The sequence below is a fragment of the Carettochelys insculpta genome, chromosome 1 (genome assembly GCF_033958435.1).
Source record: "Carettochelys insculpta isolate YL-2023 chromosome 1, ASM3395843v1, whole genome shotgun sequence".
NCBI classification, from domain to species: domain Eukaryota; kingdom Metazoa; phylum Chordata; order Testudines; family Carettochelyidae; genus Carettochelys; species Carettochelys insculpta.
This window is the reverse complement of record NC_134137.1, coordinates 358,829-375,866: the sequence shown is the minus strand read 5'-3', so window position 1 is coordinate 375,866 and position 17,038 is coordinate 358,829. Positions and strand designations below refer to the sequence as shown.

Genomic DNA, 17,038 nt, shown 5'->3' with positions numbered 1-17,038 from the left:
GCCCTGTGGAGGCGGGTTTCTGTCCTGTTCTGCAAGTGGGCAGGGTTGTCCTGTCCTTTGGAAGGGGCTTTCTGTCCTATTCTGTGGGCGGGGGGGGGCGTGTCCTGTCCTGTCCTGTGGAGGGGGGTTTCTGTCCTGTTCTGCAGGTGGGCAGGGTTGTCCTGTCCTGTGGGGGGAGGGGGTTTCTGGCCTGTTCTGCAGGTGGGGGGGATTGTCCTGTCCTGTGGAGGGGGGTTTCTGTCCTGTTCTGCGGGCTGGGGGCGGGGTTTGGTCCTGTCCTGTTCTGCAGGTGGTGGGAGTTATCCTGTCTTGTGGAGTGGGGGTTTCTGTCCTGTTCTGTGCAGGTGTGGGGCTGTTCACTGAGTCAGGTAGCTGGCTTTTAGCTTACGAGGTAGCAAGGTTCATGCACTCAACTCCAGAAGTCCCAGGTTTGATCCAAGCTGACTCATTTTTAAGGGCCATTAGATGGGACAGTACATCACACCCAGTAGGTGTGTGGGTTACACGTTGACCTCAGCAGGTCCACAGTGTGGATGCTCATGCAGCATTGCTGACAGAAGGGAGTTCGCTAGCCAGCCTGTGCAGGCCCAGGGAGTAGCCCCAAGGACTGAAGGGCAAAGCACAGCCCATACCCAGAACTCAACCAGGCTGCAGTGAATGTCATAGTCCAGGTTCTGAATGCCTCAGTCAGGTTACAGGTGACAGCCCTCTTGCCTTCCAGCAGCAATTCACCCTGCCTCAGCTTCCCAGGCCTAGCTTCTTGAGCTGGGTCTGCTCAGCTTCCCTGCTGAGGTGGGGAATCCTGCTCCCTCTGGGACAGATGCCAGCTGCTTCTTGGGAGACCAGATTTGCCAGTGTCATTTTGGAGTCTCTTTGGATATAGGGTCAGCCTCAGGCTGTCCCTTCTAATGACCTACCCCCACTCAGCTAGGGGCCCACATTAAGTCTTCCCTGAGAGCAAATAGTCCTTTCCGACTCCCTGTGTAACAATGCAACACCCAGAGGGAACAGATGGATACCCCAGGCACCTAGAAATATTACCAATTCCCATTTTATCAGAGGGAAGGGAGCTACCTGGTCAGGGTCTATGCCCTGTTTCAGAAGACTAAAGTGGTGTCCTGGCCCAGACACAGTTGATAAATGGGAGGTAATTATCCCAGCTGAGGGAGGTTCTCTGTTCCAGACAGGCAGGGAGAGAGTTCCAAGAGGAGGGACAATGGGACTGAAGGGGACCCTCTTCTAGGCAAGTGGGAGTGACAAGGGCATCCTGTTCTTAGCCGTGAAGACCCTGTTCCAGGGTGAGTGGTGGCTAGAAAGTAAGGATGCTGTTCCAGGCAGTGTGCTTGCAGTAGGGTGCACTATTCCAGACAGTAAGTCTAATGGGAGGGGTGCCCTGTTCCAGGCTGCAATGGAGGCGGCTGGTGTGCAGCTGAGACACAGAAGTTCTCTACCTGCCTTGCCCAGTGCAATGAAACTGAGGGTGGGAGGGGGAGGGGAAGGATGGTGCAGCACGTGTTCTCTGTCTGTCTCTCTCTCTCTCACTCACACACACACACATCATGTTGTCATGGATCCACTGGGCTTGGGTCTGGGACCAGCCCGGCCTGTGGAAGTGACCCCTTTTGTGGGCCAGGTTCCATCAGCTCTCTGCGGCAGGGCCATAGGGCTTCTTACCGGTAATCCAGCCAAACCAGACTGCTGGAGGCTTTCACAACACAATAGTTGGTAGTTGTAGGCACACCACCCAGTATTTTTCACAAAAGACACCCAATTATTATAGCCACCTCAGCTGCAGAATCTCAGCCCTTTGATTAGCATGACCCAGGCAAGGTTTAAGGGGCTGCCCTCCCCAGCTAGCTTGGCTCTCTGGAGTTCTTCACGCTGCTCTACACAACAAACAGTATCAAGCAGGAGGACTCAGGCATTGGCCACATGATGCAGGTATTCACACCCTGCCCTTTGCTGCCTGATTAGATCACCACCTCCAGATTTTCTTGCAACCTGCAAAATTGTTGTGGATGCAGTGCTGCTTGACAACTGCCCAACTGCACACAGCCCAGCAGAAACTAAACGATGTTCCCAGTCTCCACAAAGCAGCAAACAGCCATAAGTTTATTTCCCCGCAAACCCCAGCAAATATGTCCCTCCACCCCACTGCACAGACTCCAGAATCAAGACCTTTTATTTCCTTTGCCACCAGAGATGGCAGTGAGGTAGTTCATGCCCCGTGCGCAAAGCTAATTCACCACACCGAGAGTAGAAGAAGAATCTTTATTTGGCATGCCAAGTAAGGCGCAGGGGGACCTCTCCTCAAAGCCTGCACACCCAGCGTCTGGGTGATAGCACATATATACAGCTGTTCAGTGAAGGTCACTCCCCACACAGGTAATACATTCTGCCTTCCCATTATACAATCTCTCTGCCTTCCCATTACACAATCTCCTTGCACTACGCAGGCGCGGGGGTCTCTGGAGGTCCCCTGGTGGTCATTTTAGACAGTAGACCCAGGCCCCGAAATTCAAAGGTTACCCTCGGTTACATCTTGTTTGTTTCATAGCAATGAAGCGAAGCCAGAGGCCGTTTGTTTCACAGCACTGAAGCAAAGCCAGATATGGGCTGTACATTCCGCATTATTGTTCTGCTTACTACTCCCTTTTCTCCAGTTACAGAGCTCTTGCCAGTAGGGGCCAGGGCAAGTATTGTCCCCTGGCCCCACTTCCAGGGAAGTTCATGTGAGAGCATGTCCTCTCCCTGTGTGGGACCCCCTGCCTCCCAAAGCAGTTCCATGCCCGTCACTCTCTCCTGGGGCCAAGCAGAGGAATGCACAGCTCATCTACCACTCTGTACTGCAGAATAGCAGCACCTGAGATAACTGGAAGGCATGCACCAACAGGCCTGAGAGCTAGATAGGAGAGAAACCTGAACCATTTCTTATCAGGAAGCCTCCAAGTCCCCAGACAGCACCATAAGCTGAATCCTGCCCCTTGGACCTATAGCTCTGAAGGAGGTGTCTGTTCTCAGGCTAAATGTAGCTAGGAGAAAGGAGCTGAGAACAGGGATGATTCTGGAGGTTAGCCTGCTGTGATGCCCTCTCCAGCCCACCCCTTTCTTCCTGCTGCAGGCTTCACAGGTTGAGCAGAGCTCTCAGGAGCTGTGGGAAGTTGGGGGTACCCCAGCCTGTGACAGGATCCCAGGAAGGGCCAGCACAGAAACCCTGCCCCTGCACTGCTTCATCCAGACATGACAGATGGCAGCCCTGGGTGACCTGGTGAGCAAAGAGATCAGTCAGTATGCGCATGGTAGCTGCCAGCCACTCCTGACTGCACACAGTCAAGCATGGACTCAGGTTCTGGGGCAGGTGTGATAGGGCAATTACTGCTAAGCAGGGTAAGGTGCTAGCTACAGAACAATCCATGGCTGGAGCCTTCCCCTGGAGGCAGGGCAAACAGAGTAGGATCCCCTCTCACTCCACCCTCTGAGACAAAGCTTACCCCTCCAGCCCCTAAGCCTGGGTTCTACCCTTGCAATGTCCATCTCTGCTGACTTGTCACCTCTCCATCCCACTCACATCGTAGAAGGCATCACTGGGCCCCTTCTCCTGGAGCTTGTAGAGTGCAGGGTTCAAAAAGCCCAGGGGCGGCCAACCATTCTGCAAACGGTGATCGTTGATCAGGGCCACGATGCCACCCACCACGGGAGTAGAGGCCTGGTGAGGGGGAGGAAAGGTGTGTCAGGGCTCTGAGGACACTGGGGGCTCAAAGCACACGGTGCACCTGAGGCTGCTTCTTACCGAGGTGCCAGACACCCAGGGCAGGGGAATGCGATTGGTCACCACCCAGTAGTTGTCAGACAGCGCAGAGAGATCAGGGTAGGCACGGCCGCTTCTGTTGTAGTAGGAGCTGGGTGGCAGCTTTGGAGCCAAGTGCAGGAAATTCTTGACGGCTGTAGCCTGGGAGAAAGTGAAACCTCACACCAGGGCCTTGCCCCACCAGCCATCGTCTTACCCCCACTACAACCCAATCCACCCCACCTCAGCCACCCCCAGACCCACCAGCGGTCATCTTACCCCCACTATGACCCAATCCACCCTACCCCCCCACATCCTGTCCTTGCCTCACCCCCACTACGACCCATTTCACCTCGGCCCACTCCTGTCCCTGCCCCACCAGCTGTCCTCTTTCTCCCACTGTGATCCAATCCACCCTGGCCTCCTTCCTGTCCCTCCCCTACCAGCTGTCGCCTTACCCCACTGCAACCCAATCCACCCTGCTCCCCTCCTGTCCCTGCCCCACCAGCTGTCCTCTGACCCCCACTACAATCCAATCTGCCCTGCCCCCTTCCTGTCCCTGCCCCACCAGCTGTCCTCTTACCCCCACTGCGACCCAATCCACCAGCTGTCCTCTTACCCCCACTACGAACCAATCTTCCCTGGCCACCTTTCCTGTCCCTCCTCCACCAGCTGTTGTATTACCCCCACTGCGATCCAATCGACCCCACCCTCAGCCACTTCCCGCCCCCCAGGAACTCATCTTATCCCACCAGGGCCCAATCCAACCCACCCCACCACCACCTCTCCTGCCCCTCTCTCTTCACCACCAGCTGGTATCTTATCCCCACTACCAGCCATCCCACTACCCACTACAACCTGCCAGCCATCACCCTGCCCTCCAGGCCCTAACCGTAATCCAGTTCGGCTCACCAGCCATTCCCCATCCTACCTCCACCCAACAAACAAGCTATTGCTCTGCACCTGTGCCCCACCTGCACCTTGACCCACTGGGGCTTTTGCATCTACTGCCTTGGCCTTATGTGACCCACCCACCAACACCCAGCCAGGCCCTGTTCCTCTCTCATACCCAAACCATCTGACCCAGCCCAGTAGCTACCTCCTTGCCCCTCCCCTACATCCAGCCCACTAACTACGGCCTTGCTGCACGCACCTGGTAGTCAGGCATAGGGAATACATTGCTGAAGCCTCCCCCGCTGATATAGTCCGTCACCTCCCAGGTCACACGGAACGGGTTCTTAAAGGCTGTGCCGCCAACGGTGGTCACATAGGGACTGTGGGACAGAAGAGGGGAGCTGCTCTGGCCAGGCAACCAATGAAAACTCCTGGAGGGACCAGCAGCTTCCACTGAGAGAGAGAGAGACTGCTCCCACCTCTGGCATTCCAGGTCCCTGCTGTCCCCTACAGCAGTTCTCAGCCCCACTCCCCCACCTGGCCCTGCGATTCCTCAGGACCCCAACCCTGGCCCCTTCTCTATTCCCTAGGGAACCCCTGCTTCCTTCCTTGCCCTCCCCACCCCAGTCTTGTCTGTGTTGCTGCTCCCCATCGCTACCACAGCAGCCCCAAACTTCCATCCGGAGCTATGCTGGGGGCACAGCACCCCAGGCTGAGCAGGGCCAGGAGCGGTAACAGATTAGCTGGTGCACTGCCCCTCAGGCCAATTTCACAACACTGTTTGCCCCCACCTTTCCTGTCCCTTTCTCCCCCTTTACCTGGAGGCTGGGAAGCTGGGCCGGAAAGCGTGGCTCCCTCCAGCAACATTTCTGCAGCCAGCTCCCTCATCACCTGCAAGGCAGGAGTGCTGGGTCAGCCTGACGTAGAAGGCAATGTCTGATGGGGACGGGGCAGAAGGAATGGCCCATGAGATTTGGGCCTTGGATGGAGCCAGGTACCCATCTCCCTGCCCAAGTGCTGAAGGGAGTGAGCAGGGAGCGCGCCCTGATTAGAGGGCTGGCCTGGTCAGGCCAGGCCAAAAGAAACCGGCTAGCTGTGTGTACCTGAGGCAAAGAGCACAGTCAAGCCCCGCGCAGCAGCTTTCATGAACTCCACGTTGATACGCTCCATGTAGGCCCGTGACAGACTATCCTCGTCATCTCCGTAACTCACCGAGTGCACCCAGGGGACTGAGGACATGTTACTGAGTAGCAGCAGCCAAGCCAGGAAGGGCTCCTGACTCTCATGCCTGCCTGCAAAGCACAGTGGAAACAGGCTCAGCCTCCATCCAGTCCCTCCATTCCTGAGGGGCAGGGCAGTGAAGGCCCAGGAGAGGGGAAAGCATTGCAAGTGCATAACGTGGGTAGAGTAATCCCAGCCTCCAGAAAGGTCTTAGGGAGTTCTAGGGCTGGAAGGTATCTCAGGAGGTCATCAAGTCCAGCCCCTGCCCAAAGCAGGATCAACCCAACTAAATCATCCCAGCCAGGACCATGTCCAGCCAGGACTCAAAAACCTCTAGGGATATAGATTCCCCCACCTCTCTAGGTAACACATTCCAGGGCTTCACCACCCGCCTGGTGAAGTAGTTTTTTTCCTAATATCCAACCGACACTTCCTGCACTGCAGCGTGAGACCATTGCTCCTTGTTCTGTCATCCATCACTGTTTTCCACCCTGGGCATTAACAGAGACAAAGCTTGAACCCTCATACAGGACATCTAATATCCCTGCCAGAACGGTTATGTACTGCACGTATCAGAGAGGTAGCCATGTTAGTCTGTAGTCTGTTATATGCTACAGTTGTTGCAGCCACAGAACAGCTGGTAGTTTTGCTAACTCCCTGCCTGCAGTGGCATCCTGTGGCAATGAGTTCCACAGGCTAATTACACATTGTGTGACGAAGTATTTCCCTTTTATGTCACTGATTGTTCCCTGTACTGAGAGATGGGGAAAAGAGAAACCCCAAATCTCCTTCTCTCCTCCTGGCCAATTAGTAGTTATGCGTTCCTCATGTCATCTCATTTCAGGCTTTTCAGCCATTGTTTCAATCTCTCTTGCACCTGACAGATAAAAAAAAAGAGCTGGCGAAGATCTTTGAATCACTCATATTGGATTTTGGTCAGTTCTGGAGCCCTGGAAATAGCCTCAGCACTGGAAGAAAGTTCATGCTGTGCCAGCATTTAACCAGAGAGAAAACGGGAATGTCAGTGTAAGTAATAAAGAATGAAATGAGTGTAACAATGCCAATCAACATGGGTTTCAGGAAATTACACCATCTCAAATTATTTCTATGAGATATGAGTTCGGCTGATAAAGATAATAGTGTTGATGTAATAGCCTTAGATTTCAGTACACATTTGACTTGGTACCATATGATATTCTGATTAAAAATCTAGGAAGATACAAAATTAATATGCAGCACATTCAACTGATTTAGGGTAACCATACATCCCCGGGCCAAATATGGGACAGGGAGGATGACACTAGGTGTTCCAGACAAAACGGGATGGATGGTCACACTACAACTAAGGCGATGGCTGCCCGGGAGGGGGGAAAAGCAGGCTCCCTAGCTGTGAGGGGGCAGCTGTGGCTCCCAGCTTACCCAAGCCAAAGGGAGCCAGGAAGGGGGCAACAGCTGCGCTGGTCTGGCTCCAGCTCCCCAAGTGGCAAGGAGCTAGATCCAGGCCAGTATCAGAGAGGGAGCCGTGTTAGTTGTTCTCAAAGATACAGACAAGAAGTCTTGTGGCACCTTATACACTAACAGATGATTTGGAACATAAGCTTTCGTGGGCAAAGACCTGCTTCCTCAGATGCATGAGTGGGGGAGGTGTTTCCACAGGAGTATTTAAAGAGGGGAGGTCCCAATCCAGGCCAGCCGTGCTGGTACAGCTCCTGGCTCCATGCAGCTCAGGGAGCCAGGAAACAGGTGGCAGCTGCACCACTCTGGCTCCCAGCTCCCCCGAGCTGTGGGGAGCTGGGAACTGGGCTCCTCCTGGCTCCCCCAAACTGCAGACAGCTGGGACCTGGGCAGAAAGCTCATGCCAGTGTGGTTCCCCAGTGCTTGGGGAGTTGGGAGCCAGGTGACACCTATGCCCATCCGGCTCCCACAGCTGTGGGGAGCTGGGAGCCAGGTGCAAATACAAGGCAATCAGCCCCTTTTTAAAAATTAATTGGGATTCCTTCCTGGTGCCCTTAATACAGGGCTGTCCTGACAAATACAGGGCTTCTCCCTGACCTTCCTGAGCATTAATATATGCACGCCCAAGATTGCAGCTGGTTCAGAATCCTGCAGCTCCTGTCCTTCACTGTCTGCTGGGGAAAGAACGGAGCACTTAACCTGCCTCTTCACTTTCTGTCTGTCCTAATCTGGGGTCAAATTTTGTCTCTTACACCAGTGACTTAGCTTCTGTAGCAGCCGCTTGTAGGCAGCCCTGGCAAAGGCCTTTTACAGCATGAATAGTTCTCTTTTACCCACTGTACAGACAGGTTCAAAGACCTTTGAGATCAGCTTCCATCCTTGTAAGACTAGAGAGCTGGAATCAGCTGCCAGCAGAACCTCCATCCAAGTCAGAGAAAGCAGAGAGGGAATTAATTTAAATGGCTAGAGATGCTGTTACCCCATTGGCAGGGAAAGAGGGTACCGGCTGTGTGAGAGGGCTGGGGGCACATGAGCATGGGCACATGAACGCTGGGGGTGGTGACACCAGCTGTGTGAGGAGATTGGGGGGCACAAGGGCAGGTCCATGTCAGGGATGGGGATACCAGCTGTGTGAAGGAGTTGGGGGCACACAGGGGCAGGCCCACGTTAGGGTGGTGCCACCAGCTGTGTGAGGATGGTGGGGAGGCACAGGGCATGGCCACAATAGGGTGGGGATACCAGCTGCATGAGGACAGCTGGAAGACACAGGGGAAGGCCCGTATCAGAGTGGGAATACTGGCAGCGTGAGAATGGGGAGGGGCACAGGGGCTGGCCCCTGTCAGGGTGGGGACACTAGCTGTGTGAGGATGGTGGGGAGGCACAGGTCATGCCCACAATAGGGTGGGGATACCAGCTGCATGAGGACAGCTGGAAGGCACAGGGGAAGGCCCACATGAAGGGTGGGGATACCAGCTGTGTGAGAAGAGTAGGGGGCACAGTGATAGGCCCACGTCAGGGGCAGGGGCAGTACCTGCATTGCTGAAGACCCACGTGGAGATGTTGGCACCTGTGCTCATGATGTACTCCACATCCAGACTTGCCTCCAGCCCCGCCTTGCCTTGCCCTTGGTGCCCTACCACCTGTTCAACCCGAGAACGGTGGCCAAAGCCACTTCCAAAGAGCTGCATGAACTCAGCCAGGTCAGCCGGGTGGAAGTACTGCTCCAGAAACTGGGGAGACAGGCAGGGAGGCGATGACATTCCCACCCTGCCCTGAGCACTGTATCCTTCCCCCACACCTACATATAAGCCTGGAACATGCACCTCTCCTCCCCCGGCAAGGCTCCGCAGTGGCTTCACAATGGATCATGCAACACTTTGGACTGCTACTATTAATAGAAGGGTTTCCCAGAGCTCCAGGATCACAGGCCGGGCACTGTTATGCAGTGTGTGTTACTGCATTTACCTGGGCACAGGCCAGGTATTCTTATGGGGTGTGTGTAACTGCAGGGTGCATGTAAGTGCAGTTATCTGGGTGCAGGCTGGGGACTGCCATGGGCTGCATAATGGCAGTTACTTGGTCAAAGGCCAGGCACTGTTATGGGGTGTGTGTAACTGCAGTTACCTGGGCGCAGGCCTGGCTGTTATTGGGCCATACTCCAATGTCCCCAGCTGTGAGGTTGTATCTCTTGCGAATGACAGCAGGTGTTACGCCCAGGTGGAAAGCTTCCCTCTTGTGCCGGTGCCATGCCATCTTTTCTTTCCCTGAGGCCATATTCCTCTCCACAGGGAAACGGTGCAGGCCTCCCACTGGGTGCCAAGAAGAAAGCACAGGAAGCAGTGTTAAGGGGGATTCCATGGTCAGGAGTGTCATCTGTTCTAAGCTCCCCTCCTTCATACTCTCCATAGGTGCCATCAAAGTTCATTTAGTGAGAGTCAGTTACAGTGCCCCCTCTAATACTTTCCATCCATGGACAGAATAAATTTTCTTATGTGCATCAATGCATGTTTGGACATGCACCACCAATAGAAGAGGAAGTTACTCACCTTGTGCAGTAACGATGGTTCTTCAAAACGTTTGTCCCCGTGGGTGCTCCATTCTGGGTGTCGGTACATCCAGGCGCTAGTGCTCAGAGATTCTTGTACTGCCGTGGTTTCCTGTGACGCACATGCACAGTAGTGCCTCCTCATGCTATCTAGTGCACACATGGCACAGCCCTTTTCCTTCTCTACCCTAGCAAACAGAGCAGGATGCTCCAAAGCAGGGGAAGGAGGAAGAGAACTGGAGCACTCACGGGGCATACATCTCGAAGAACCGTCATTACCGCACAAGGTGAGTAATTTCCTTCTTCTTCAAGTAGTGTCCCCATGGGTGCTCTGCTCTGGGTGACTATAAAGCAGTAGTCACACTTTGGAGGTGGGTCTGGAGTCCAGTAACAATTACAGTTGCCAGAACTGCTTGTCCCACTTGAATGGAAGAAGCAATGGAAGATAAAAGAGCCTAGTGCTGTGCAAACATATTGCTGGAAGACCATGTCACCACCTTGCATATGTACCCCTTATGGACATTCCTGAGAAAGGCGGTAGTGGAGGACACAACCCAGGTAGAATGGCCAGTGACAGCACCCAGAAGCACCCTTCTGTGAAGTGCATAGCAAGTGTGGAGACAGGTGGAGATCCACCCAGACAGCCATTGCCACAAAATAGGCAGACTCTTGGACCACTCTGAGAAGGATAGGAAGAGCCGAGGAGACTTACGCCAAGGCTTCATGCAATTCATGTAAAAGACCAATGTCCAATGAATGTCCACGGTGTGCCACGCCACATGCGCAGGATCGGAGTACGGTTTCAGGTAGAATGCAGGGAAGTGCACAGGTTCATTGATGTAAAATGGAGAGGGAACCTTAGGAAGGAATTTAAGATGGGGGCAAAGAGTGACTATCCTTGGGAAACACAGTATAAGGAGGTTCAGCCATGAGAGCAGAAAGCTCCCCAACTCTCCTGGCTGACGTGATGACAACTAAAAATGAGACCTTCATTGACAGAAGGGTGGTTTCATGAAGCAACTGTGTACATGGCTGAGGTCTGTCGGGGAAGCCACTTTCCCCTGGGGTACAGACTTCCCCAAAGGTCCGAGGCTGGAAGTCAAAGCAGTGAGGCAAGAGTGAGATCTAAAAGGAAAGTTTATTTGCATATATGCAGGCTGCCAGCTTCCAGAGAAGTGGGAGCCCTGAGAATCAGTTTTCAGGCCTTTTTATACAGTTTGTTTAGATAGTTTGGTAATTAATTGTCGTCTTTAACATACCAAAGTCTCAGCCAAGTTATCCTGAGATCTGTCTGCGAACACCAGCTCTGCTGACTTCAGTTTACCCTACAAAGGTACATGATGACCAAAACAAAGGAGTCTTCAGGGTAAATTGTCTCTAAGTGACAAGGTAACAACTTCAAAGAGGTGCAGATGACCCCCTAATTTCCTCTCACAGAGTGGGGTCTGGTTATTGTGGAAAAGTAAAAATGTTAACCCCTACAGCAGTTTTTCTTTTTCCTTTTTCCCCCCACAGGTCCCAAATAGGGACCAGAGGATGTACTGATGGAACGGAGTTTTGCAGACCCATCACCAAGCATCTAGTGATGGGATGGGCAAGGAAGGAGATTCCATCCTCCGCCTGGCCGAACGCTGCAAATGCCACAGCATGAACCCAGACAGTGCTGAGGGCCAGGCCTGACTCGCGCAGGTGTAGCAAGTAGCTGAGGAGGACAGGAAGGGGCGCGGTGTGAGGAGGCATAGGATGATTAGTGCCCAACCACTGAGAGAACTGCGCATGTGCTGCATAGGAGATCGGGAGAGATGTCGGACGACTGGAAGAAGGAAAACACAGTGCTCATCTTTAAAAAAGGAAAGAAGGGCAATCCGGGGAACTATAGATCGGCCAGCCTTACCACAGTACCTGGGAAAATAATTGAGGGAATCCTCAAGGAATCCATTTTGGAGCACTCTTCGAAGGTAACAGGCTCTTTGGACATGTGGAAGTCAGCGGATGTGATACACCTTGACTTCAGCAAAGCTTTTGATACAGTCTCCCACAGCATTCTTGCCCATAAGTTAAGGAAATATGAATTAGATCCATGGACTATAAGATGGATAGAAAGCTGGTTTGATGGCCAGGCCCAATGGGTAGTGGTCAGTGGCTCCATATGTGGATGGCAGTTGGTCTCAAGTGGAGTGCCCCAAGTCTCAGTTCTGGGGCCTGTGTCATTCAACATCTTTATTAACAACCTGGATGAGGGACTGGATTGCACCCTGAGCAAATTTGCGAATGACACTATGCTAAGGGGAGAGGTAGATATGTTGGAGGGTAGAGAGAGAATCCAGAGTGACCTGGATAAACTGGAAGATTAAGGCAAAAGAAATCTGATATGGTTCAACAAGGTGAGGTGCAGAGTCCTGCACTGGGGATGGAAGAATCCCAAGCACTGTTATAGGCTGGGGACTGACTGGCTAAGCAGCAGTACAGCAGAAAGAGACCTAGGGGTTATGGTGGATGAAAGGCTGGATATGAGTAAACAGTGCACCCTTGTAGCCAAGAAGGCTAACGGCATATTAGGGTGCATTAGGAAGAGCATTTTTAGCAAATGTAGAAAGGTGGTTGTTCCCCTCTATTTGGCACTGGTGAGGCCACATGTGGAATACTGCTTCCAGTTTTGGGCCCCCTAGTATAAAAAAGATGTGGATGTGCTGGAGCAGGTTCAGCAGAGGGCGACAAAAATGATTAAGGGGACAGAGCACATGACCTATGAGGAGAACCTCAGGAATTTGGTCTTGTTTAGTTTACAGAAGAGAAGACGGAGGGATGATTTAATAGCAGCCTTTAACTTCCTGAAAGGGAGCTCTAACGAGGATAATGAGAAACTGTTCTCAGTGGTGTCAGATAGCAGAACAAGGAGCAATGGTCTGAAGTTACAGGAGGAGAGGAGTAGGTTGGATATTAGGAAAAACTACTTCACCTAGAGGGTTGGGAAGCATTGGTATGCATTGCTTTGACAGGTGGTGGACTCTCCATCCCCAGAGGTTTTTAAGTCTCAGCTTGACAAAGTCCTGGCTAGGATGACTTAAGAGGGGTTGTTCCTGCTTGAAGCAGGGGGCTGGGTTAGATGAGCTCCTGAGGTCCTTTCCAGCCCTACGATTCTATGAGGTGCCTGTGTGCCGGGTTGATTATGATGTGAGGTAGGCATCTCATAGGTCACGAGCTGAGAGCCACCATGTCCGTCATGTCCACTGCAGATTGGAGCGCCTTCCGGGTGATGGCGTGCCATTCATGTATCCCATTCATGAGGGCTGGGCACTGCTACTCAGGTAAGGAGGGAACCAGCTACTGCAGCTTGGAATACTTAAGATGGTTTTGCTTTGTCCTGAGAAGTGGAATTAAAGAATTTGAGTTTGTTGCGGACGGCATCCACCACTAACAAGTTTGGCTGCATATTGGTGAACGGAAATGCCATGTCCTTCTGGGGTCCGACTGGCTCGGTAGTAGTTCTGCAGAAAAGGACCTGGGAGTTGTAGTGGACAAGAAGCTGGACATGAGTCAACAGTGTGCCGTTCTAGCCAAGAAGGCTAATGGCATGTTAGGTCGCATCAAGAGGAGCATTGCCAGTAGATCCAGAGAAGCAATTGTTCCTCCTTATTCGGCTTTGGTGAGGCCGCATCTGGAGTACTGTGTCCAGTTTTGGGCCCTCGATTATAGGAAGGATGTGGTCACACTGGAAAGGATCCAGGGGAGGGCGACCAAAATAATTAGGGGTCTGGAGCGTATGACTTATGAAGAAAGGTTGGGAGAATTGGGACTGTTTAGTCTGCAGAAGGGAAGACTGAGGGGGGACTTGATAACAGCCTTCAACTTACTGAAGGGAGGTTGCAAAGAGGCTGGAGAGAGGCTGTTCACAGTGGTCACGGATGGCAGAACACAGAACAATGGTCTCAAGTTGCAGTTGGAAAGGTCCAGGTTGTGCATTAGGAAAAACTTTTCACTAGGAGGGTGGTGAAGCATTGGAATGGTCTACCCAGAGAAGTAGTGGAGTCTCCATCCCTGGAGGTGTTTAAGTCTTGCCTTGACAAAACCCTGGCTGGGCTGATCTGATGGGTTTGGTCCTGCCTAGGGCAGGGGGCTGGACTCGATGGCTTTTTAGGTCTCTTCCAGCTCTATTGTTCTATGATTCTATGATTTTAGATGCCACAAATTATCGTTTGTTGGCCCTTTTTTAGTGGAGGGAATGGATGGAGGTGTCTGCCAGATGATGTTGGCAGGATCCATTATGGCTTCGTCCATAGGTATCTCAATTCTGGAGGAGGTGGGAGGCCGCAAGGTGCAGAGAAGTCTATCCTGTTTGACCAGCACCTCTTGCACGTCCTTCTCCTGTGCCTGGGCTATCCACCAAATAGCTCTAGGAAAGTCATCCATAGGGGCATGAAAAACCAAGAGCACTCTGCTGTCTGGTGAGGATGAAGAGTGGCACAGTGGGCACCTGTCCTCACCCTCCGAAAGGGGGTCCTCAGCCCCAGAGTGCTGTTGACGATGGATACACTGCCATTGTGGGGGGCTGCAGCAACATAGGGTGAACCCTGGACACTGTGGAAGGTGCCAGTGGAGCAGGGTCACCTTGCCTGCCAAGATGACTACTGAGGAGCCAGTTCCAGATGGGGTAGTGGTGTGGTAACCACAGTGAGGGCAGCAGTGGCTAAGCCACGGCAGGTGGCATGCCTTCCCATGTGGAATCTGCATGGCTGGAGTGCTGTGATGAAAAATACTACTTCAGTCAGAACTGCTTCCTCCTGAGGTGAGCGGTTTGGCCCCCACACCATGTGAGAATCCCAAGCCTCTAGACAAATATGGGGATGGGGGCAGCACTGGGGACACAGCAAGGCAAGCTGGGCAGTGCTGGCGCTGGGTGCTCCCTTGATGGTGAATCTTTGCAGCGTCGTTTGGATACTGTGCCACACTCTGGTGCTGAGAGTTTCAGCGAAGCAGTATCTCAGTTCTGCTTTGGTACCTTCTCTGGTGTCACGTGAGACTGGGATGCTGCATGGTGCCGAGTCTGGTGCCTTATACAAGCAGCACACGGAGACTTGGAGTAGTGCCACTTGCGCTCCGGGTTTGGCACCAATGGCAGGGTCTTGGATTCTGAATATCTCTTTTGCCCAGGGGTAGAAGCAGCCAAACCCACCAGTGCCGACGGCGTCAGAGGTGCCAAATGCCGGCAGCTCAGCTCCGAGTGGGCCCGCTTTAGTGGTGCTGGCTTCGTCAGTGCTGGAGACATTTCAGCAACCTTTCCAAGTGGCACGGCCTGCGAGATTGGCGCTGGAGGCCAGGAATGCAGAGGGGAAGGATCCGCCTTGGCAGATGGGATGCCAACTGACGTAGAAGGATGCACGGAGTCTGTACCCTTGGTCTCCTGTGCCATTTTCTCAGCGGAGGACTGCTCATGTGCCAGTGGTTGGAGGCACTTTTCGTACAAATAAGCCTTAAGCCTATTGGCTTGGTTCCTCACTGTAAGGCTGGAGCAATGGGTGCAGGACTGGGTTTGGTGACCCTCACACAGAGAAGATGCATGGCTGTTGGAGGCCAGCATGTCTTCCCTGCATGTTGTACATTGCATAAAGGCCTACAAGCCCAGCATGGCAATGACACAGCAACTAATTTTACCACTAATTCAGCTTACAAATTTCTTTGTGTTGCAGCAAGAGAGAGAGAGTGAAGCTCCATCTGCAGCCAAGGATGGTAGAGAAGGAACTGAGGGACCCGTACAGCACACCAGACAGCACGAGGAAGCACTACTGCACATGTGCTGCATGGGAAAACATGGCTTTAGAAGAATCTCTGAGCACTGGCATGAGGACACACCACCACCCAGAGTGGAGCATCCACAGAGACACTACTTGAAGAAGAAACATGTTGTGGCTATCGGTACCTCGGCTAATCACTCAGAATCTCTCCTGGGAGGCCACCCAAGTGCTCATCCTCTGGCGCACACAGCTCAGGAGCTACCCAGACCTCAGCGTGAGGACAGAGATTGCCCACAAAGGCCCCCAAGCTGGAGGATGGGCACTTTCCCCTTGTAGTAAGCTGTTCAATACACTTATGCTTCAGGGAGCTCTAGGTGCACCCTGCAGCTTGCGTACAAGATGTTCCTAAAGTTCATGTCTTAAAGCTGCCTAGCAGGTTGTGTAGAGTCAGTATACCCACATGACCACATCTCTTCATTGCCTTCCTGCATTGCTGCTGGAGGAGCTGCCTATCCTAGAATGCTCTGGGTCAACTGAGAGTCAGAAAACTATCCAGGGTGTTGTATCTTTTGCCCTCTGCAAAAGGATCTTGCATGGGTGCAGTCTCTGTTTTTCCCACTCTCTCCACCACTCTGCAGGGTTCCTGCGTTATTACTGAGCAGCTGCTGCTTCCAACCCCAGAGGTGGCTGCACTTATCACCCTATATCCTTCATCTCCCTTGGCAGGGGTTGGGGTGTCAGGCATGGACAACACTAGTAGTTAATAACATGTGGCTTGTTTCCCCATGTGCAAAGCAGAGACCCTGAGACAGGCCTAGGGATAACAGGTACCGTAGACAGGAGTGTGACGGCCAAGGCTTTTCACAGGGCCTGCCTGGGCATGAAGGAGACTGGAGTGGCTGAGGGCTCACAGTAGCCAGCTAGGAGCAGCAGGTGCTCATGGACCAGGAGAGCCTGAATAAGTCTGGAACATGCAGCCCTTCCCCCCCCCCAGCCCAGGGCATCTCATACCAAAGTCAATGTGCTCCGCCATCTCTTCATGGAGGGTGTAGGGGACAGGGGAGCGCACAGCACTGTGCTGGCCACTCACATAGCGATGGAACTGGGCTCCTGGCAGAAGGCGCTCAGCTGTGCTGCAAGAGAACATCAAAGCACTGCCATAAGCTAGGGATAGAGTGGGAGCAGCTCCCCTCTTATCTCTGAGCTGCTGGAACTCAAGGAGCCCTGCCCCTTCCCCACATATAGCCCCGCACAGTACGATATTTCCCAAAAAACAAGCTGGATTGCAACTGTGGACACAAGGGCACTCTGACCAGTCAGCACATGCATTCACTTCCTGCTAGAGAGAGAGGCATTCTGACCAGTCACTTGTGAACAGCATACCAAGTGACACCTGCAAATTCC

The 17,038-nt window shown here is 53.0% G+C and overlaps 1 protein-coding gene and 1 long non-coding RNA gene across 3 annotated transcripts in view; one reads left to right on the top strand and one right to left on the bottom strand.

Moving 5' to 3' along the window:
- Positions 1-2,257: 2,257 nt before the first annotated feature.
- TPP1 (tripeptidyl peptidase 1) overlaps positions 2,258-17,038 on the bottom strand; it is a 47,255-nt gene continuing 32,474 nt past the window's right edge. Inside the window, exons 5-13 of one of the 2 annotated variants that reach the window (XM_075009049.1) lie at positions 16,646-16,767; positions 9,482-9,666; positions 8,889-9,087; positions 5,785-5,973; positions 5,500-5,572; positions 4,941-5,061; positions 3,791-3,949; positions 3,569-3,706; positions 2,258-3,265 (exon numbers count right to left, since the gene is read on the bottom strand). In XM_075009049.1, coding sequence (XP_074865150.1) covers positions 3,125-3,265; positions 3,569-3,706; positions 3,791-3,949; positions 4,941-5,061; positions 5,500-5,572; positions 5,785-5,973; positions 8,889-9,087; positions 9,482-9,666; positions 16,646-16,767 — 1,327 coding nt within the window. In that variant the 3' untranslated portion in view covers positions 2,258-3,124. The remainder of the gene's footprint in view (positions 3,266-3,568; positions 3,707-3,790; positions 3,950-4,940; positions 5,062-5,499; positions 5,573-5,784; positions 5,974-8,888; positions 9,088-9,481; positions 9,667-16,645; positions 16,768-17,038) is intronic. The other variant, XM_075009117.1, reaches the window with a different exon arrangement.
- On the top strand, positions 5,980-16,633 carry LOC142020915 (uncharacterized). The gene is made up of 3 exons (XR_012647560.1): positions 5,980-6,928; positions 11,418-11,860; positions 15,590-16,633. It is a non-coding gene; the product is annotated as an uncharacterized LOC142020915 (long non-coding RNA).